Genomic DNA, 22,008 nt, shown 5'->3' with positions numbered 1-22,008 from the left:
CTTACCCTTTATTTACCAACCGTGGCCTAAGATGTCTTAGGGCAGAGTCCTGCCTTAGCCGTGTCTGGATTCCCCACAGGTAGCAGCCAACAAGCTGACATATAGGCAGGGGTCAATATCCATTAGATGATGGGTTCAGTTATATAATAACACAACGGAAAGGAGGAGAGGAAAAAAACTCCCATCCAGACAGAACACCTGTTAAGGAGACTTCCTAAAGTTGTGGTAAAAATGAGGACACAAGAATGCCACAGATCACCAAGGAGGAAACTGAAATGTGCCACAAGCCAAGGCAGGCCTGGGGCTACCAGGGGCTGGTAAACGCCAGGAAGGATCCACCCTCCTAGGTTTAAAAGGGAGAATGGCCCTGACAACATCTTGATTTTGGACTTTCAGCCTCTAGACTGTGAGAAAGTAAATTCCTGTTGTTTTAAGCCACTTAGTTTTAGTACTGTGGTAGGAAAGCCCTGCAAAACTAATACACTCCATACAATGTGATATTTACAATAAGCTTTAAGCAAAGCAACTAAATATTTTTACCTTGCCGATGTTTAGTTTATAGCAGGTATTATAAAATTACCTCAACATTTACTAGAGCATCTTTGGTCTCCTTCAGCCTGCCTTTAGTCAAGTCGAGCTCATTCTGCAGTCTCTCCTGGGAGTCCTGAAGACTAGCAATGAGGCCTTCTGCAGAGCCAAGACCTTGTTCGCTTTTCCTCACCAGATCTTGGAGGCGGCCAATCTGCAAGTACATACAGTACTTTTAATAGACTTCATTGTTACCGACCAGCAAAACAGCCACGTTTGTTTTCTTAAAGTCTTTTCTTCAATTAGCAATAATCACGCCTCGGATAAACCTCATTGGCTATGATACCGCCACTGCACAAAGCATTTAAAGTTTTTTCTTCAGTGGTAATTTTACTGAATGGATCTTTTTTGATGGATTTGGAAGAAGTAATCAAATAATCATGATAGCTTTCATCCACTGTTTTTGTTTTTTGTTTTTGCAAAGACCTCCATATTTATGATTTCTCTCTGTCATGATAACCACGTGAATAAGTGGATAACTCAAGCCCCCGCTTTAACAAAGAGAATTCCTGATTCTATCAAATAATCAAATCCCTACAAAAAGGAACTAGAACAAGATGAAGATTACATCAGAGACAGAGGAAAAAAGTATTTTTTTAGATAAAGATATTTTTATAACTGCTCTTTAAAATGGAATCACTTCATTTGAGCCCAGTTCTCCTGCTGGTTATAAAGGCGACTGATTTAGGTCAATGTTGATGAGCTGCGAGACGCATATTAGAATAAGTTGTGATTGCTTCGTTTCCATACAAAATTTCCTCATGAAATTGTTTTTTTTTTTTTTTTTTTAAGATTTTATTTATTTATTCGACAGAGAGAGAGACAGCCGGCGAGAGAGAGAACACAAGCAGGGGGAGAGGGAGAGGAAGAAGCAGGCTCACAGCGGAGGAGCCTGATGTGGGGCTCGATCCCAGAACTCCGGGATCACGCCCTGAGCCGAAGGCAGACGCTTAACCGCTGTGCCACCCAGGCGCCCCTCCTCATGAAATTGTTAATAGTTGAATTTACACACTCTTGAAATTAGGAGCTAATAAGATAATTTGTTGATCAGGCAGATCCTTATCTTCAAGTTATGAGAACTAAAACCAATAAATGAAATACTTTATCTAGGAAAGTGCTATGAAGTAAAAATCTCCTTTTCATGAAACAGCCAAGCTTATCAAAATACAGAAATGAAAACTGCTATTTTTAAAATAACACCTGAATATTTCTCATTGTAAATACAGGCATCACAAGGAAAACTGCAAACATTCTCTTTCGGCCTCCTATCAATTCACCACCCCTCTTCCTGTCCCCTTTCCATGCAGATGTTTATATACTGAATAATTCTGGTGATGGTAACATTTTATCTTGTTAGTATCTTTAAAGGGATGCCAACCTCATAAGATGAGCTGGGAAGCTTCCATTTTTTTTCTGTGCTCTGAAATATTTTCACAGTTAAAATTTATCTGTTTCTTAAAATTTTAATGAAATTCATCCATTAAAATCCTCTGGGCCTAGTGCCTCTCTAGATACATGTTGGGAGTATTTATTTCATGGTTATAACTGGTTCCATCAGGTTGATCAACTACTTTGAGTCATTTTAGAAATTTAAATGATTATACAGAGACATTTTTTCCTAATTTAAAAAATTTAATAGCATATTTGCATATAATATTCATTAACCATGTTTTAGAATTTTCTTTGTCCCTGAATTTATGCCCCCTTTCTCTAGTCCATCTAGCTTATTTGTATCTTCCCTGCTTTTTATGTTGCTCTGGCTTGCCACAAATGTGTTACAGGGGCGAATGAATAATATAAGGTGTAACAGAGTTAAAGAGTATTGAACCTGGGGCATCTGCTAGCTCTATCTGTGGACTCTTGGGGTCCTGAGTTTGAGCCCCACCTTGGGGGTAGAGTTTACTTAAAAAAAAAAAAAAAAAAAGAGTACTGAACTTAGTAAAAAATCTAGTTTAAAGTTCTTGGTCTGTCACTATAAAATAAGAATAATGATACCTACCTCACAGTTATTACAATATTTAAATTCAAGGATATATGGGGAAAGATTCTTTAATTAGAAAGCAACATGCAAATATCAGGTACCAATCAGTAAGGAGGGGACAACCAAATTTATCAACATGGAGAAAAATTTTGTTCCACAATCCAGGTAATTTTCAAATGAATAAGATTACATGTGCAAATGGAATACATGAAAAAACTCATACAGAACAGTATTCTAGTTATTACGCAAAGAATTAAAAGAATCTGTTCAAGAAACTAAGTAATTAGGGAATGAACGTTTAAATAGACAAAAACTTTAAAATGCTGCACAATTAAACATAATAAGCAAATAATAAGTAACGAACACAATTTTGTTTTCTAAAATATAATAAAAGGGGAACACATCTGTTGTCTCCCAATATCAAAATCTACCTTTCTTCCCTATGGGTCCATGTCAACCCATGTCCCTATGGGGCATCTACCTTTCTTCCCTATAGGTCCATGTTAACCCAAACCCAGGAATGAACCCAAGCACTTCTTCAAAACATAAACCAGTTAGGGAATCTCATTCTGTTGGCCATGGGGACTGGTTCAGAGGCAGGCACATGATTTAAGTTCATCTATTCACAGTGATCTCAGGACTTTTAAAGGAGTTCCTAAAAAAGGTCTTTTCCCAGTTGCACATATAACCTAAGAGAATGTACAACTGAAACAGGAAGTCAACACAAAGAACAAATCCAACTCGAGAAAAAGAGAAACTGAGTTCCAGCATAAACAATTTCAGTTCTGAATCTGGTCATGCCTGATGCTAACATTCCCCCTGGACTTTTCAGTCAACATGATTCAATAAATTTCCTTAGGCTGGTTTGACCTGGGATTTCTGTCACTTGCAGTAGAGATCAATCCTCTGATTCCTCTTGAAAACTGAGGGACTACAGTAAGTAGAAACCTCTTCCCTGGAATATTCACTCATGCGTGCTCTTCTCCAATCCAATCTCCCTGCAGTGCCTGTGTCAGTATTTTATACATTACAAATATGGACATGAGTATAAGCCCGGAGACCAAGCAAGCATCCACATATTTGTACTCAGCATTTTCCAAGTGCTTCGTGTTTCTCTTGAGATAACATCCAAAATCTTTCAAGCGGTTACAAGGCCTCCAAGGCATAGCCCCTGCCTCACTCTCCAGCCTTGGCTTGGCAACTCCCTCCTCGGTCTTCATGCTCTTTGGGGAAAGTAGCGCTGCAGGTAAGAACTGAATTCTGAAATCACACTGCCGGGATTGGAAATTCTGGTTTTACCCACTTACTTTGTGACTTGGACAAGTTCCACAGCTTTTGTGTGACTTGATAACTAGTAATTACAGCGTGGGGTTATTGAGGGAATTAAAGGAACAAACAGTATAAAGGAGAGACTATATAAAACAATGCCTGGGACATAGTAAGAACTAAATAAATACGAATTATTATTATAGTTGCTATTACAGTTCACCCACACTGGCATCCTTCAATTCCTAGAAAATTCTTGTGCCTCACGGCCTTTGCAGAACCTTTCCACAGTTCCTTCTTATGGCAAATCCCTGCTAATCACCACCATTTTGCAATATTTGTCAAATTTGTTCTTGTTTCTAAATATCTTCTATAAACAGTGCTGAAATTTTGTCAATAATATTTAATTATTTGCTTCTGTTAAATACACTGAAATGAAAGGGCAAGCCCATCTTTAAGGCTTTTAATAGTGCTAAATTCTTTCCAGGAAAATTATACGATTTTATATTCCCATCAGCAGCTCTTTGTGTTTATTTCTTTACCCTTATCAACACTTCATGGTCTCAGTTTTTATCATTGTTAATTTTACGGTAATGGGAATGGCATCTCATTAATTTCATTTCCAGTTTTTAAATTATAGCAGTTAAAATTATTTTTTCATATTTTCCTTTAGCTCATTAAAAAATAAGGGTATCTATTTTTTTTAATGTTTTGTGTACATTTTTAAGGTGTTAAAGACATGAATTTTGTTACCCATACAATTTGCCAATCACTTTTTCCACCCCTCCCCAATTTCTCCTCTCATAATTTTACCTACGGTGTATCTTGATATACAAAAATTTGTACCTTTAATTCTGTGTTTTAATTCATAACATAGCCATTATGTGTCGAAAGGCCTTCCTTGTCCTAAGGTTTGTCACTTGCATTTTCATATTTTATTTATATTCATGATTTGACATTACATTTCAAACTTAGCCCATCTAGAACATCTCTGGTATGAGGTTGAAGAAGAACTTCATTTTTCTCTCTTCTTCCATTTATATATAGTCTTAAAAGAACAGTTTCAGATTAAACCTATTAAATCTAACTTCTGTCCTACTTTTCCACTGACATTGTAGGAAGGTCCTCAGAGAACCCTTGATTGCATGACCTTTCTAGGTTTCATACTTTGGCTTCTAATCATTGTGTGACAGTGTGAGGCACCAGGCACTTTTACCTCTTAAAAGTATCTGTTTTCATGTTTTTCTCATATCCACTAATTCTCAGTCTCATGCTTCCACTTTCTCCCTCTCCACCTCTTTCCCTGGCTCTGTTAATTCAGGACTGGTGCTCCTCTTTGTTAATGGCTTTAGTGACTGCCTAATCTTTAGCTCTAAGCCTGAACTCTCTACTTAGTTCCAGCCTAGATGTCTTACAATCCCCTCAGGTCCAAACAACTCAGTGTCTTGCCACTCCTATGTATCTTTCCTCCTGTAATACCCATCTTCCCAGAGTGGCATAATTACCAGTTCAAACACCTGAGCTAGATACCGGAGTCTTTTTCTACCACTTACCACATCAAGTCCTGTAAATTTTATTTTTGAATAATCTTCTCCACTCCCGGGTTTTGCTTTCCTAGTCGAGAAGCTAATCAACTCTTGCCCAGACTAATGTAATAGCATCGTAAGTCATCTACCCAACTCTAATAACCAATCCCCTCCCCATACAATTCACCTCCTACTGCCACCAGAATCCTTTTCCTGAGATCATCTGAGAGTGTCAGTTGCTGCTCTGCTGCTAGCACTCTATCATTAGGATAAATTCTAAAGTCTTCCTATAGCACAAGAGTCATTCACAATTTAGCTTCAACTTCTCTTTCTACCACATTTCTTGACAAGTGCCATATTGTCAAGTACACTAATTCTCAACCAGGGTCAATTTTGCCCCCAAGGATAGTGTCTGGAGATATTTTTGGTTGTTACAACTGAAGGGGAAAAGTTGTGGCACACGCTACTAGACCAGGGACACTACTAAACACCCTAAAGAATTATCTGCCCAATCAGTAGAGGTGGGGTTGAGAGACTATGGTGTAATGACACTGACCTTTCTATGGTTCACCAAGGCATTATAACTTGAGTACCAACATGACCATACTTATACTATTCCTTGTACCCATTTTGTCTTTCATCATTCCTACATCGGCAAATTTACTTTTCAAAGGCCACCTCCCATACCACATTTAAAAATTTTGCAATATCACATTCTCCAGAGTTTTTATGAATGCTTATGGTAGGGAATCACTCCCTCCTCTGGAATGTAAAAATACACTGTATTTTTCACCAGTCATAACAGCCACTTGAAGTTATGAGTTCCTTGACATTTTGTCAGAGTATCTCTACCACCTAGAAGATACCATGAAGTCAATAAATGTTTCCTACATAATAAAAGATTTGCAAATATTACTGATGTTACTGGACTCTAGTTCCTGCTTTTCTGGAGACCAATTTAGTAGTAAGATACGAGACCTATAACATCATTCCTACTCTTTGGCCCAGTAATTTCATTTAGGGCAAGAGCTAGACAAAAAGGAAATAATTTTTAAAATGAACAGAAGTATTAATAGTACTGATCATATATCGACTTACCAGTAAAAATAAGACCCTGATGAACAGGGCTAAGAGAAATCCTCTCTAATACTCCATGCTCCTCAGGGCTCATGGCTGAAATATGCCTTGTTGGTCACCGATAAGGACACAGAACTGGCCTTAGGAAAACCCAATGTTGTTATTCTGGCCATGGCATTTGCATGACAATCCTCCCCTCTCAAATAAGAGGGGGCAACTCCTTAAAATTATTACTATTTATAATAAAATACTTAAAACATTAAATGCTCAACAAAGAAAATGTTTAAGCTCACTATGGTAAAGATATATAATGGAACACTATACGAATATTTTAAATGACTAACATGCAGACAAAATTAAATGGAAATATTTATATGGAATAAAGTTTTATAAATCAAGTACACAAAGCATTTGTGAATATAGACTGTAACCATATTAAAGTGCACATATACATATTAAATACCATTAGAAAATCTGGAATTCTGAAAACATTCCTCAGGTTCTTACTTTTTTTTGGTAAAACTGCTTAAGGTCATAAAGAACAGTACTCAAAATTTTAGCACCTACCAATCAGTGTCTCTGAAGGGTATGTATTATAGATATTCCAGAACCTAGTTTAGAAACTCAATCCTTGGGGTGTCTGGGTGGCTCAGCTGGTTAAGTGTCCAACTCTTGATTTTGGCCCAGGTCATTCTCAGGGTCGTGAGATTGAGCCCCACACTGGGCTCCATGCTGGGTGTCTGGCTTAAGATTCTCTCCCCCCCACCCCAGTCCCTCCCGGCCACTTTTCAAAAAAAAAAAAAAAAAAAAAGGAAGAAACTCAATCTTTGTTCTCTAAATCATGGCAATAAATATCCTGTTTGTCTTCTATTACCTAAATGCTAGTGTACCCACTACAGGAGCCAGAGAAATGAGTTATTTGTGTGTTGCAGTAGGCTGAACTCTAACATGACCCTCTCCGACCGTCACTTTACCCAGAACCTATGCATATAATGGGATATCACTCCCATAACTATATTACAGTATTTAGCAAAAGGTATCTTGCAGATATAATTAAGATCCTTAAATTGACTTTAAGGTCATCAGAAGGGAGACTCTTCTAGGTGGGCTTGACATAATCAGGTGAGTCCTTAGAAGTCACTGTAGTTCAAAGCCACAGAGGTTTTCCTGCTAGCCTTGGAAGAGTAAACTGCTGTGTTATGAGAGGAGGCAGCCAGGTAGTAAGGGCTTGAGGAGGCTTTTAGAAGTTGAGAGCAGTTTCTGGCCAATAGCTACCAAGAAAATGGAGACCTCAGTCATAAAGCCACCAAGAAATTAATTCTGACAACAACCAATAAGCTTGAAAAAGGACCCTGTGCCTCACATGGGACTGCAGTGTGGCTGTCACTTTGATTTCAACCTTGTGAGATCCTGAGTGGAGGACCCAGCTAACCTATACTTGGACTCCTGACCCATAACACTGTGAGATAATAAACATGTGCTGTGTTAAGCTGCTAAGTTTTATGGTAATCTGTTACACGGCAATAGAAAACCAATACTCTTATTTATAGAAGTTGACTTAGTTTTCAGTGATGAGTTTTACTCATTCGACAAATACTGCATTCACAAATAATTATCTCCCACTGTGTGTCAGGCAGTGTATCAACTGTGATATATTTTATAATAAATAATCTGAATGATTTTTAACAAAATACTGAACTATATATATGCTTAAAAAACTTACTTCCAGAAGAAAATCTACAACTTAAATGTTATAAAAATATTTAAAAAGACCATACTAATAGTTAGATTTATTGACCATTCAGCCTAGTATTTTGTCCTCAAAGGTGATCCCAAATAACATTTGATGGGAAAACAGGATTATCCTCCACCTGAGATTTTAGACTCACTAGCTTCTCTTAATATCCTAATATGATTCTGGCATTCATGAACAGATCACTGAAATCCACAGTTGACCTATATATGTTTTTGGTTTTATCATTCGTAAGAATATCAAGATCCATCTTATGAAGATAATACATTCTTTAATTTTTTTCTAAAACAATCACTTCCAGTCTTTACGTACCCCCTAATTCTTTCCTCCTGTTTTTCCATAGCTATACCTACTCTCCATCCAACAAATATAAATGGAATAAACTCTCTTTAAAAGGTAAAAACTTCAGTATGGTGACTAACATAATAAAAATCATTAAAAAAAAAAAAGGTAAAAACTTCAAGGGTGCATGGGTGGCTCAATCTGTTGGGCATCCGACTCTTGGTTTTGACTCAGGCCATGATCTCAGGGGCTCTGCACTTGGTGCTGAGTCTGCTGAAGATTCTCTCCCTGTACCTCTCTTCCCTTTCCGCTCCTCCCCTCGCTTGCATTCTCTCTCTTAAATAAATAAATAAATAAATACATAAATAGTAAAACCTTCAGACTAGATAAAATGCAGCTATGTGTGTTTGGCAAGACGCACATGTAAACATAAGGTTGCAGAAAAACGAAAGGTCGGTAAATGGAAAAAGATATACCAGTCATAACAAACTAAAAGAAAGCTGGTTACACAATATCAAATAGAACAGGCTAAACCAAAAGGCATGATTCATAAGTAGCTAAACAGTTTTATATTTGTATGCACATACAAAGCTTCTAAATATTCAAAGCAAAAATTAACAGAATGTAAGAAAAAATAAACCAATCCATCATCATAGTATCAGTTTTTAGTAAATGATGGATCAAAAAGATGAAAGTCAGAAAGAATACAGACTATTTGAAGAAAATAACTTAAAATCTTGATTTAATGGGCTGGCATACAAGACTACACTGAACAACTGGACACACCCAGAGTATTAAATTTCTTCCATGTATCAAATTTCAAAAATTGTTTTCATACAAACCACAATTTTTAACCCTAATGAAGTTAAGGTTAAAAAACCATGTCAATCTCGCACAACTCTCTCAGAGAACAGAAAAGGAAATAAGTCTTTTTTCATTGTATGAGGCTAGTAGGACCTTGATTCCAAAACTAGAAAAGGATAATATAAAAAGGGAAAAAGTACAAAGCAATCTTAATGAACCCAGGCTCAAAAATTCCAAAATGAGTATTAGGAAACTGAATCTAGTTATTACATAAAATATATATATATAATCTATCATGACTAACTAGGACCTTCTTTAGAAACCCAAAGTTGGATTTAATATTAGAAAATTAATATAATGTACATTAACAAATTAAAGGAAAAAAGTATGATATCAATAGATGCAGAAAAATCAAAATCAATTTGTGATTTTTTTAAGAAACTAGAATTATAAGAGAATTTCCTAAACTTGTTAAAGAGCATTTATAAAATAAAATTTTAGAGAAGTATAATAACTGTAAAATGTTGATATCCTTCACTTTAAGAGCAGGAAACAAAACAAGAAGGCTTATCTCTAGAGATCCTATCCAGCAAAGTAGGACAAGTAAAAAGATGTCCAGGCTGAAGGAAAGGGCAGATGCATGTGGAGGGATGAGTCTTGGGAAGCAATTCTAATATGGCACCAAACATTACCAGGGTCCTAAAGCATAACTGAGAATGTATCTAAAAGGAAAATCAATTACATGTTTATTAGAACTCTTCTCAGTGAAATTACAGTGTGTAGATTGGAGAAATACTTAAACCATTTCAAACTGAGAGCAGACCCTGGGGGACCTTCCTGAGAAACACAGATGGTCACTAAATTGCCTTCTACTGAGAGTGGGACACTATAACTACAAGCATCACACTCTGCTGAGAGAGGTACGCAAATCTGGGGCCAGCAGTGAATTATCTTGGACAAGAGGAGAGAGGCTGACCTAATACAAATACAGGTATATCCCCTGCTTTTTCAAAATTCATGTTACGCCACTTCACTTTCCTAAAAGACCTACCACATTTTTTGCTAACCAAAAAGTAATCTGGAGAGATTTTCACTTTTACAGAAAAAGGCAAAAAGTAAAATAGCACTCGGCATTTGCTTTGCAGCGAGCCCGTACAGAGGCAGTGCGCATCCCAGGGAGAGCGGCCCCGCCGCGTCCCCGTTCTGGGAACTACCCTCAGCACCTTAGTATCGCGCCACCATATTTCTGAACTGCGTCTGTGAGCATCTGTGCATCTGTTAGCAAGACGGATCCTAAGGTATCAGAAAAGCCTAAGAGAGGTTAGTTTTGGGGTCTTGGAATGCTCAAAAATTTTTTTGTATAAATTAATGGTATCTACTTATTCGCTTTACACCATTTCAGCTTACAAAAGGTTTCACAGGACACTCTACTTACAGATAAGCAGGACAAACCTGCAACAATCTTAATTCTATCATTCCCAAACACGGTGATTGGTGCCTTCTCTGGATAAGTGTTTAAAGATAATTAAAGAAGACTGAGTGCAAATTATTAGCATGTCCTGGGGCACTCATGTTTTGGCGTGGTTTCTGTGAGCAGAAGCTGAGTGATGAGAAAGTAGGACTTAAAGATTCTTGGGAGAGATGACACTAGTGAGGTAGGAACAGCTGACAAGATGAGAAATGTCCAGACATGGACTTGTTTTAGGAAGAGCACTCTACAAGACAAGACTGTCCACATGAAGGATGAACTGGAATGGAAGTACAAGAAGACAACAGGGAGGCTATCCTGGGGCATAGGTGAACCCGGGCAATAGAGGGAAAGGACTAGAACAAACAATATTATAATTTTTAAATTGTCTTTACATTTATTTTATTCAAAACTTGATTTGTAAACATTCTTATTATACTCTATTCTTAGTCTTTCCTAAGCTAAACAATACTATTTTCTTATGGCATTTAAAAATTATTTTAGATGTCACTCTCTAGAACTTATAATGTCTCTCTTTTTAAAATAGAGATACAGTGTACAGAAGAGTCAGTCACTGTTTTACTAAAGGTAGATAAACCTTTTCTGTTTTCTTTTTTACAAGGTGATGTTATTCTTTGTTTTGCTTTTTCCCACAAAAGCACCTTGGGTTTCGGGTAGTAAATTTTTACCTGGAGAGATACAACCAATATTATGAAAAACTCAGCATCAGTGAAAGCATGTGATTATTTTTACTCTAGATATTTTACCATCAGTGAGGCTCACCTACATACACGATGTTACCAAATAAGATGTTACCGATAAGACACAACATAGGTGATAAGCCTAAAGAATTCTTGCCTCTTGATTGGCTGTATTTAGCTTGTCTTCCAGCTCTTCCTTCAGGTTTTCCAACTCTTCTTGAAGCTGACTTTTATCCTCTTCCAGGTTTAGTTTCTCCTTTTTATATTGTTCTTCCAATTCCTTAGGAAAAGACATTTTTAAAAATTAACAAAATTGCCAATATTATATACTTCAAAGACTTCAAGAAAAAGGCCATTCTGCTTTATATTTTGATACTCTGGTTTTCAAATTAGCCTTATCCTTAAATAATAATATTGGAGTTTTTTTTCCTTCCTTCCATTTATTTATTTAATTTTTTATTATGTTAGTCCCCATACAGTGCATCATTAGTTTTTGAATTATTAGTCTAATTAATCTTAAGGGCTTAGATTCTATCATTTTGAACCACTCATGATGTGGTTAAATAATTATTTTGAATGGTAAGAATATCTGACAGGTATAGATCAAGCTAAGTCAACAACAGAAATGTATGATGTAAGTGATGATTTGGGGAGATAAAGAAAAAATTCTAACTATCTCTTGAATACAGAATTCTTTTATATTTACATAAAAAAAAACCCAAAATCCAGGAACAGTTCTGGAACACTGGAACACAGTCAAGAACGACCAAGTACAAAACTAAGGCATCAAAAGAAGCAATACCAGTAAAATTGATACTTACTGAAGAAGAACACCTACTATTTGGCATGCTACTTAATACTTGGGATATACAGACAGACATAGGGTCTGCCCTTAATAAGCTGAAGGTAACAAGCAATTAAAGAATGATGATGAAAATTAAATGACCATAGGGACTACAGGCGTATATGGATGGAGAACTGGTAAGTTCTAGCTTGGTGAGGAAACCTGCACAGAGAACACAATTCCTAAATCAAGTCTGAAGGAGTGCATCAGTAAGAAAAAGTGGTGACGCAAGAGGGAAGCAGAAGACAGAAGACACCTGTGCAAAAACCATGGGGCGCAAAGAGCCTGGTATATTACAAGCAGTTCAATGTTTCTACAGTGCAAGGTGAGAAGAGGAAGAAACAGGGTTCTGTGGAGCTCCCAAGGCAAAGTCCAGGTTTGATGATTTGCTGGGATAACGCACAGGATTCAGCATCTAGTCACACTCACAGCTATAACTGATCATACAGCAAAAGGATACTAAGCACAATCAGCACAGGGAAAAGGCGTAAGGGACGAAGTCTGCAGGAAACCAGGCACAAGTTTTCAAGAGTCCTCACACAGGACTCTCCAGAAAGTTGTGACAATTATGTGAAATTCAGTCTACCAGGAAAACTCATGAGTGACTTAGTGCCCAGGTTTTTCACTGGGGGCTAATGACGTAGGTACCCTCTGAATAGCACGTGCCAAACTTCCAGACTTCAAGAAAGAAAGCAGATGTTCAGCACAAACCATATTGTTTGCAAAAACCCTTAGGCACATGAGCCATTCTTATCAGGGAATGATGGAAACCCTCCTGAAATTCAAGTTCCCAGATGCTAGCAAGGGCCAACCTTGCCCCTGCCTTTCTAAGGTCAGCAGCTTCAGGCTCCTATGTTAACTCTTTTCTGCATGGATTCTCTATATATTCACTTTCAAATAGGGTGGGTAAACTAGAGTTATCAAAGAAAATATAATCCTTTTTGATAACTAATAAGGAATGGAGAAGTCATCTTTCAGTAAATGTTCTTTAAAAGATCATTTGACATTGAAGAAAGACTATTCTAAAGGAGGGTGGTTTGAGCTTAGGCTCAGACATGAGCTAGCTAGGCAAGAGAGGAATGAAGCAGCAAGTGATAAGTTATTTTGAGAAAAGAGAAGGATACAGATAAAGCTATCATAAGTTTTGACTATGTTCACACACAGGAAATTCATGCCATCGGTTTTATAGCAACCACATTTTAAAGAAAAATCACAAGAAATGCAAGTAGCATAAAGCAGATTTTTAGGTGGCTCAGAAATTGAAATTCAACAGGCAAGGGGATAATTAGGAGAGAAGGAAGAAGGCAAAAATGATATTGATGAAAGATGCCTTGATTCTAGTACTTAGAAGTTAATACGGAAGAATAAAGAAAGACAGAAGGCAGAACACCTGCAAGTTAAATACTATGAAAAGAGAGGAAAAGGCTAAGGTGAATAAGGGATGTAGAAATGAAAAAATAGTAACAAAAAATAGCTATGGAAGAGCTAACTGAAGCAGCAGTTACCACTAAATACTTCCCCCTAAATCCCCGAGCACATGGCACATATGTATAGTCAGTAAGCATGCACTGGCACCACCTAATTAAAGCTGCACAAATGTGTTCTGGAATAGTGTGCTGGCACAGAGAAAACAACCACCACAATTTTGAGAAATAACATGTCATTAAGTTTTGTCTCCAGCCACATAAACATAATATAGTAAGTTTAGATAGAAATAACACTTTAACAGGAAGTTGTATTTGAATTTTTAATTAAGTTCAGGTGTTGAATATTTTTTTCCAACTTGTTGCATCACAAAAGGAAGAGACATAGAGGCAAATATCTCAATTCATATCCAACCTCTTCTATTTACTAGGTTAGTGGTACTGAATAAATCATTTAGGTTTACTAAACCTATTTCACCATCTGTATAATAAAATGACATTAACCTCCAAGTCTTAAGTAATAAGGAATATATAAAAAAGCTTAGTAAACTGTAAAATGCTATTACATAAAACATATAACAACCATCATGAATACATGCCTATGTGTGGTGGTTAAATGTCTTAGGATTTGATATCTAAGACCTGAATTCAAGACCTGATTCTCACTAGTTGCACGTGTTTGTGCCAAGTGTTTAACCTCTCTGTCCCCCATCTCTTCTTCGGGAAGAAGGGCATAGCAATTAAACCCATGAGATTGTTGTGAGGATTAAATAAAACAGATGGAAAACATCACTGCAGTGCTTGGCACGCAGTAAGAAATACTAATAACTAACGTTTATTTATCCCTATATGCTAGGACATGTCTGAGTTCTCAACACTTTATCTCACTTCACCCTCACAGGAACATTACAAGATGGATTTTATCTTCCTCTGTCAGATGAGGAGCCTGAGGCATGGCTTTTGAGACCCAAGGTTAGGCAGCGAGTCAGCAAAGAGCTCAGCGTCAGGCCCACATCTGTCAGACACCTTGCTTTTTCTCCTGTGCAACAGGAAGGAAGCATCTACAGGGGCAAAAGTGCTGCAATTCGTCGAGGCTTCCTGAGGAGCACACCTAAGAAGCTGCCTCATGAAGAGACAGCTCAAGATCAAGGGAGTGTTTCCACCACAGCTTAAACAAAGTAGGAATGCTTCCTATCAATTTAATAAACTACATCCCATGTCAACAATGTTTAAATATGCTACTCTTTGAATCACGATTCACAGAGTGATTATGAGAGAGCAGCCATCAGAACGAAGCCGCCCATCTACTCCACAGTATGGGTCACGCTGGGTCACTACAGAAGCCGCTCCGGTTTAACAACGCGAGGCTGCGCTGAGTTTGTACTCACCACTTGCAGTTTTTTCTTATCCCTGATTGCATTACTGTGGACAGCCTCAATTGCCACGTGGTGCTTCCAAGCTAATTCTTCCAAAGTCTTAGAATGAGCCGCATTTAATTGAGCTACCTCCCCTTCCAATCTATTTTGCAGGTTTTTTAGCTCCATCTCATAATATTCTTGCTGAGTTTTCTTTGCTTCATTTACTTTCTAAAATTAAAGCAAATAAAGATCAATAATTGCACCTGCTTTTTTCATTACTGCTATTAGTATTTTGAATACTCAGTAAATACATAAACTTGAATGAACTGAGCACTACGGGATTTAGGCTTTGGACATGAGATTACATCACTGATGTCTCAGAAAAAGGGTAGCACAGGCAAAATGAATAATTTTAACACAAGTAATAAAATAAACTATTATTAGGTTAGAACGAAGTGCAAGTTAGCACATCTGTGAGCTTAAGAGAAAGGCTTCCTGTATGTCAAAACTGTACACAAAACGGCTTACCAATTTACCACTCACATGATATTATTCAATCCAATTTTATTGAGTGCCAGTTATATGCCTTTTCTTTTCAGATTTCTTTTTTTTTTTTTAATTATTTTTTATTATGTTAGTCACCATAGAGTACATCCCCGGCAGTTATATGCCTTTTAAGCAGTCACAGTCTAATAATGGGAAAAAGGAAAAAGACAGTGGCAATACAATTTTATAAGTTCTATGAAAGGAGTGTACATCATGTGTTTTAAGAGTATACGGTAAAGGAGCCTAATCTGGAACAGGTGGGAAAGGATATGTGTGTGTGTGTGTGTGTGTGTGTGTGTGTGTGTGTGTGTGTGTGTGAGAGAGAGAGAGAGAGAGAGAGAGAGAGAGAGAGGAGAGAGAGAGGAGAGAGAGAGGAAAGAGAGAGAGAAAGAGAGAAGAGAGAACCTGGATGGGGTGGGAAAGGATATGTGTGTGTGTGTGAGAGAGAGAGATAGAGAGAGAGAGAGAGACACACACACACACACACACACATACATACATACATACATACATCAGGGAAAGCTTTCCAGAAGAGAGAACATCTGAGCTGCTGATGACACATTCTCTCATTTAAATCTCACAAGCCCATCAGGAAATGAGAGATGAGAAAATTTCAAACCTAGATCTGACGTCAAAAGCCTGAATTCAAAACCATTTCCAGCATTTTGAAAGATGAGCAGTAGTCTGCCAGGTGGTGAAGTTTAGGTAAGACAGGAAGACCATGCAGCTAAGCAGTGTGGACAGAACAGAAGACACGAGGCTGACAGTGGTGAGGGATAAGGCTCAGCAGGAGGCAGGAGTCAAATGATGAGGAAGGGTCTTTTATGCTAAGGACTCTGGAATTCATTATGACAGGAATGAGAAATCATTGCAATTACATATCTGACATACTTTTAACAACAATCACGTTGGCAGTAGGCTAGTGAGTTGACTGAGGCAGGGGGAGTGGTTAGGAAGTTGTAACTGAAATCCAGGCCACAATGACTTAAAGCTAAACCTAGAATCTGTGAAAGGGTATGAAGGAATAAAGACGATGGAATAAAACATATATTAAGGGAGGAGAAAACAAACAGGACTTGGTAACAGATAACAGGGCTAAGGAAACAGTAATCAACAATGACTGATTTGCCAAACCAGACTGACTGTAGTGCTACCAGTTGAAAAAAGGAGTAAAAAAAATACAGTACTTCTGAGGGGAGAAAGTTTTAGGTATGCTGATTTGAAACGTTTGTGAGAAACCAACGTACCTTGTGGGAGTTAGAGACATAGGAGTCAAATTTAGGAAAAAGATCAGGCCTAGACCATCAGATTTGGGAGCAATCACTGAACAAGTTTTATGCTACTAGACGGATGAGCCCGTAGAATGAGGTGAAAATGCTGGGGAGCATCAACGGTGAGGGAACAGATGGAGGAGGGAAACTCCGAAATAAGACTGCAAGGCCAGAGAGACAGGAGGAAAATGTGCGAGAATGTGAAACACCAAAACAGAGATGCTATAAATCAGAGAGGAGTGAGTACCACATTTGGACAAGATTCACCAAATCCAGCAACCCGGATGTCAGTAGAGGCTGGGACAAACACAGATTCTGTGGAGTGGTGGTAAGAGAAACCACATGACACTTGGGTAAGGAGTGAATGGGAGGTGAACAAGGGGCAAGTTTTTGAATATGCTTGGTTGTTGAGGGAAAGAAAAAGAAGTATACGAAACTCCCACTCAGTATTGTGAATATCTGAAAAATTGCAATAAATATTTAGCAATTACTCTACAAATGATATGTCTTATTTGTTTAATCTAGAAATTCAATATGTTGGTATAGGAATTTTCAGAGCTTGATGCTTGTTGTTCTTTTAGTTTTATAGAAATTTCCTAGGTGTATATGCAATAATATATTTCATTAATACAAAAATATATACCATTAAGCATAAATGTACATGCCACAGGAATAAGCGTTTATTCATTTTCTGGTTGAAATAGGTTGAAATGTCTTAAGTTTTTACATTATAAAATTGTTAATAATATTCTGAATATAAAATTGTTAATAATATTCTGAACATAGACACAATATGGGATAGTCCAGCTGTATACCATTTTCCCTCAAAATAAAAACAAAAACTTACTAGAATTAAGAGATGGATTGTAAGTAGAAGTAACACTTTAAATCAAATTTGAAAAAGATGAAAACTGAACATTTTTTTCTTTTCCTTTCTTTGGTGTTGGGGGAGGGGGGATGGACTCCACTGCTTTTTACCTTCTCCAGTTCTAAAATCTGCTGCTTTTGCTCTTCATCCAGACTCTGAGTTTTGCTTTGCAAAAAAGCTCTTTCTTCTTCAAGCTGAGATAATCTCTCATTGGCCCTTGATTTTTCTGATTCTAGATCTTTAATTGTAACCTCCTGGGTCATCTGAGTTGCTTGAAGCATTCCAATATGACCTATGCCCCAAAAAGAAAACCTTCACTTTAAAATCTATTGCATTGTGGTATAGAACTGTTTATATTTAATGACACAATTGTACTTACTACCTGCGTGAAATAAATAGTCTGCACGTACAAATAGTACTTTGATTTCTTCACTGTATAAAATAGAAATACTTACATGGGAATACTTATCCAAGTAGAATAACTTAAACTAGAAAGAAGTCCATTTTCACATCACTGATGTTGCCCCCTGTACCCAGGAATCTTTTCTTTTTTTTTTTTTTTTAAGATTTCCAACTACACAAGTTGAAGTAGGAAGCAACTCCTTAGGGATGTATATCAAATCCTCGGGAATAAAACAAAGACAGGATGTACTGACTAATACTATGGCGCCAAATTGAGTAGTCTTTTCTAATCTCTTCTTTTTTCAAATTCTCATAAAAGACAAAGAAATCTGTATGTAGGCAGTAAAGATGGCAGGCAGCTATTTGGTTGAAACTGAATTTGTTTCAGACAAGAGATGTGATAAAGAACTAAGGTAGAGTAAGAGACAGATAAGGACAGTGAAGTTGTCAAAGAAAAAAATAATGACAAAAAAAGAGGAAGGGGTGATGAGAGAGACGAAAAATGAGTATGAGAGAAAGGGTCTCAGAAAGCTTGTGTCAGGACAGTGATTCTCAATGCTCTGGACCAGCAGGCCTGCAACCCTGGCTGGCAATGAAGAACACCCCAGACCGACTGTATCAGAAGCTCTGAAGCTGAGCCCAGTACCTGTGGTTGCACAAGCCGTTTGAGGTGATTTTCGTATATGTTAAAGTTGAAAAACTCCTACTTAGGGGAAAGGTTATATGGGATTTGCCGATGAGCCAAATGACATCCTCAGAGAATAGTTCAAATGGCTTTACCTGGCACAATAAACACTTGGGCACATGACATGGGTCACCACCTCCTCTAGTAAGGGCTATAAAACAAGCACATTAGCCATAGCAGGATGGGCAACTCAGCTTTAGTATGTAAAATGCTCCCTGTTAATAAACCAAATGAGATGGGACACTGTAATTCACATATAGTTCCACTAATTTAAATACTTTAAAACATATGGTTTTTTTTTAAACATATGTTTTTAAAGAACAAAAAGCCTCTTAGAAAGAATGCTTCACTGTTCTTTTAGTGAATGATTTACTGTTGCTAACTCTTAATTTTTCTATAAATATATATTCCTAAAAATAAGTTGTCATTTGCTTATCTTACTTATGATTAAGAAGAAATTAGAGTTCTTTAACAGGTTTAGAGTCTAAATAATTTTAAAGTATGGGAAGAAAAGGCAAATTTTGTCTTGAATTAACATTTTAGTGTTGGTTTTAGCTGAGGAATATACCAAGAACTGTGGTCACACATACTGGCTTTGAGGACAAGGTCTGATGCTTGTTGCTGTAAACGTTCTCTGGCTGCTGCTAGCTCACTTTCCACTTCCTTGTGCTTGCTCAACAAGGCCATCTCTCCCTCCTTGGCATCATCAAGCTGTTTTTGAAGAACCTAAGAATGATCAAATAGCCATTATTAATATGCAAGAATGATGCTAAGCTCATTAGCTAAGCTAATGACGCTAATTCAAATTACAAGCATCAACTTTCTCTTATTCAAAGGTCGCAGTTAATGATACCTACTTTTATATGTTTCGATGACACTTGTAACTTATCTTCATAAATCACATGACCCAATCATGAAGGGCTATTCTACCCTTCTAATTCACTCAAAAACTGCACAGATATTACAAACAGCTATGAAATTGTCTATGCCAGTAAAACAAAATTTGTAGGGACTTCTCGGCTTTTTTTTTTTTCAAACATGTGCCATATGCCTATTTAATTCAAGTTTATAAAGCAATCAATTTTTTGTTCATTGGGCAGGTCATTATTAATGAAGGTAAAGGAGAAAACATAATTAAACCAAAAGCCCAATTTTTTAACTCTCTAAAGCCACTTGTGAAAAATATTAACATGTTATTTCAATAAAATCCTTTTATAATCAGTAAGATTTTAAGTTATCTTTATGGGCCTTTTAATATCTGAAGTTCTAGTTGGAAATAATAACTACGGAATAGTAAAAATTACCCCTTTACTGATTTTCTCACAAAGGAAAAGTAGGAGAAAGCAAAATGGAAAAAAAAGTTGAAGTCGTCTAACTGGAAAGAGAAAGACAGTTATTGGAGGGGGGGGGAATCTATACGTTTAACGTGACATTCTTTAAAGACTTACCTGAACACCGTTCTCTGCTGTAACAAGTGCTATCTGAAGCTTCTGGCATTTGTCACGAAGACTTCCGGCTTCATCCTGTACCATCTGTAACTCTGTCTTTAATTTTCCTATGGTTTTTCGTAAAATTGCTTCTTGTCCCTGAAATTCTTTTCTAAGATCAGCTTCCTTTTCTTTGCTAGCCTGTAGACTTTCTGCTGTAAAAAGCTGTGATCTTTTCAAAGTATCAAGCTCATGCTCATAAAAGCACTGAGCTTTATTCAACTTGCCTTCATAATCCTCAATGAGCTTTTTCTGTTCAAGTCTTAGCTCTTCCAGTGTTTGGTTTAAGGTCTCCACCTCCATCCTGTGCAGCTCCTCCGCCTTCTCCTGCCCTTTACTGACCGAGGCGCTGTGATCCTGCTGTGACTTCAACAGCTCCTGGATCTCCCGTCTGTGAGCAGTTCGCAAATCCTCCAATGCCAAGCGTTTGTCTTTTTCAAACTGTACCTGGAGTTGTCCAAAACTCCGTAATCTTTCCTCAAATTTCCTTCTAATCTCTTCAACCTCTCTAGACATGGTTACTATGCGCTGGACATGCTGGGCTTCTGCACAAAGTTGCATGTCCTCAACTCTGTGCTTGTAAGCTTCAAATTCTGTCAAAGCCTGCTGCTTCATTTTTATGTGATCTTCTAATGATGCTTCTAAAACCTGAATCCTTCTCTTAAGGTCTAACTCCTCTGCTACTTTGCTTTTATACTGCAGGATTTTTTCTCTTGTTTCTGCAAGAATCTGTTGGACTTCTTCTTCATGAGCATCTTTGAGGGCTTGGATGGCAGATTCATGCTCATCGTTTTTAGTGTTTAAGGCATATATTACCTGCATGGTTTGAAAAAGGGAGAAGCAATTCAGCAAACCGCGTTCTTTTCTTACTGGAAGTTAATTCTTTCATTTGGACTGGTATTTTTCAACACACATAATATTGGCTATGGTAAATACTAAATACCAAAAATTCACGCATTGTTTTGGATTCATAGATTGATTTACTTGGCTAGTTTTACCTCAGCCCAACCTTAGTTGCACCTGAAGACTTTACTACAAATGAAACAGGATAAAAGAGGCAAAGGAGGCCACATAGTCTAGAAGAAAGGAGTTTTCCATATGGCCCAGTCTAGCTTGGGGGTGAGGGTCAGGAGCCTCAGAGTAAGTATCTGCCCTACATGAGTGTCCCAGAGGAAGAGAGGCTTTGCATGTGTGGAAGCTCTAGGCCCTAACTCTTCCTAAAGGCCTCTTTCATCTGTTTAATGTCTGGTAGGTTCTAAATTTAGAGATTTTCTTTTCTAATTCCCCTATGGTGTTTTTATTTTTTATTTTAAAGATTTTATTTATTTGACAGAGGGAGAGACAGCCAGCGAGAGAGGGAACACAAGTAGGGGAGTGGGAGAGGAAGAAGCAGGCTCCCAGGGGAGGAGCCTGATGCGGGGCTCGATCCCAGAATGTCAGGATCACACCCTGAGCCAAAGGCAGACGCTTAACGACTGAGCCACCCAGGCACCCCCCTCTATAGTCTGTTTTTAAAGCTGATACCCTTCAAGTTCCTACAGGTCTCCTTACAAAATCCAATTCATACTTTTCTGCTCACATATCAATCTCTGTAGTTTTACTCACTGCCTAATTCTTCCTCTGTCTCCAGGCAAGCCAGGTCCCTAGAGCCAGAGCGTCCTGCATATAGGTCTTTAT

General features: G+C 37.6%; 1 protein-coding gene and 1 non-coding gene across 6 annotated transcripts in view; both read right to left on the bottom strand.

Annotated features, from left to right (window-relative positions):
* Positions 1-22,008, bottom strand: part of FAM184A (family with sequence similarity 184 member A) — a 110,989-nt gene that overhangs the window by 48,239 nt on the left and 40,742 nt on the right. For all 5 annotated transcript variants that reach the window (XR_008958971.1, XM_026504704.4, XM_057311116.1 and 2 more), the window contains exons 2-7: positions 20,293-21,147; positions 19,435-19,570; positions 17,868-18,049; positions 15,103-15,300; positions 11,604-11,726; positions 581-742 (exon numbers count right to left, since the gene is read on the bottom strand). Coding sequence is in view for 4 of the 5 variants with exons in the window: in XM_026504704.4 (XP_026360489.1) it covers positions 581-742; positions 11,604-11,726; positions 15,103-15,300; positions 17,868-18,049; positions 19,435-19,570; positions 20,293-21,147 (1,656 nt within the window). In the remaining variant the exon portion in view is untranslated. The remainder of the gene's footprint in view (positions 1-580; positions 743-11,603; positions 11,727-15,102; positions 15,301-17,867; positions 18,050-19,434; positions 19,571-20,292; positions 21,148-22,008) is intronic.
* Positions 749-891, bottom strand: LOC113259715 (U4 spliceosomal RNA). Its single transcript, XR_003317689.1, has one exon. It is a non-coding gene; the product is annotated as a U4 spliceosomal RNA (small nuclear RNA).

Source organism: Ursus arctos, unplaced genomic scaffold (genome assembly GCF_023065955.2).
Source record: "Ursus arctos isolate Adak ecotype North America unplaced genomic scaffold, UrsArc2.0 scaffold_13, whole genome shotgun sequence".
Classification (NCBI taxonomy): Eukaryota; Metazoa; Chordata; class Mammalia; order Carnivora; family Ursidae; genus Ursus; species Ursus arctos.
The sequence above is the reverse complement of the archived record's forward strand: the minus strand, read 5'-3'. Positions and strand labels throughout refer to the sequence as shown.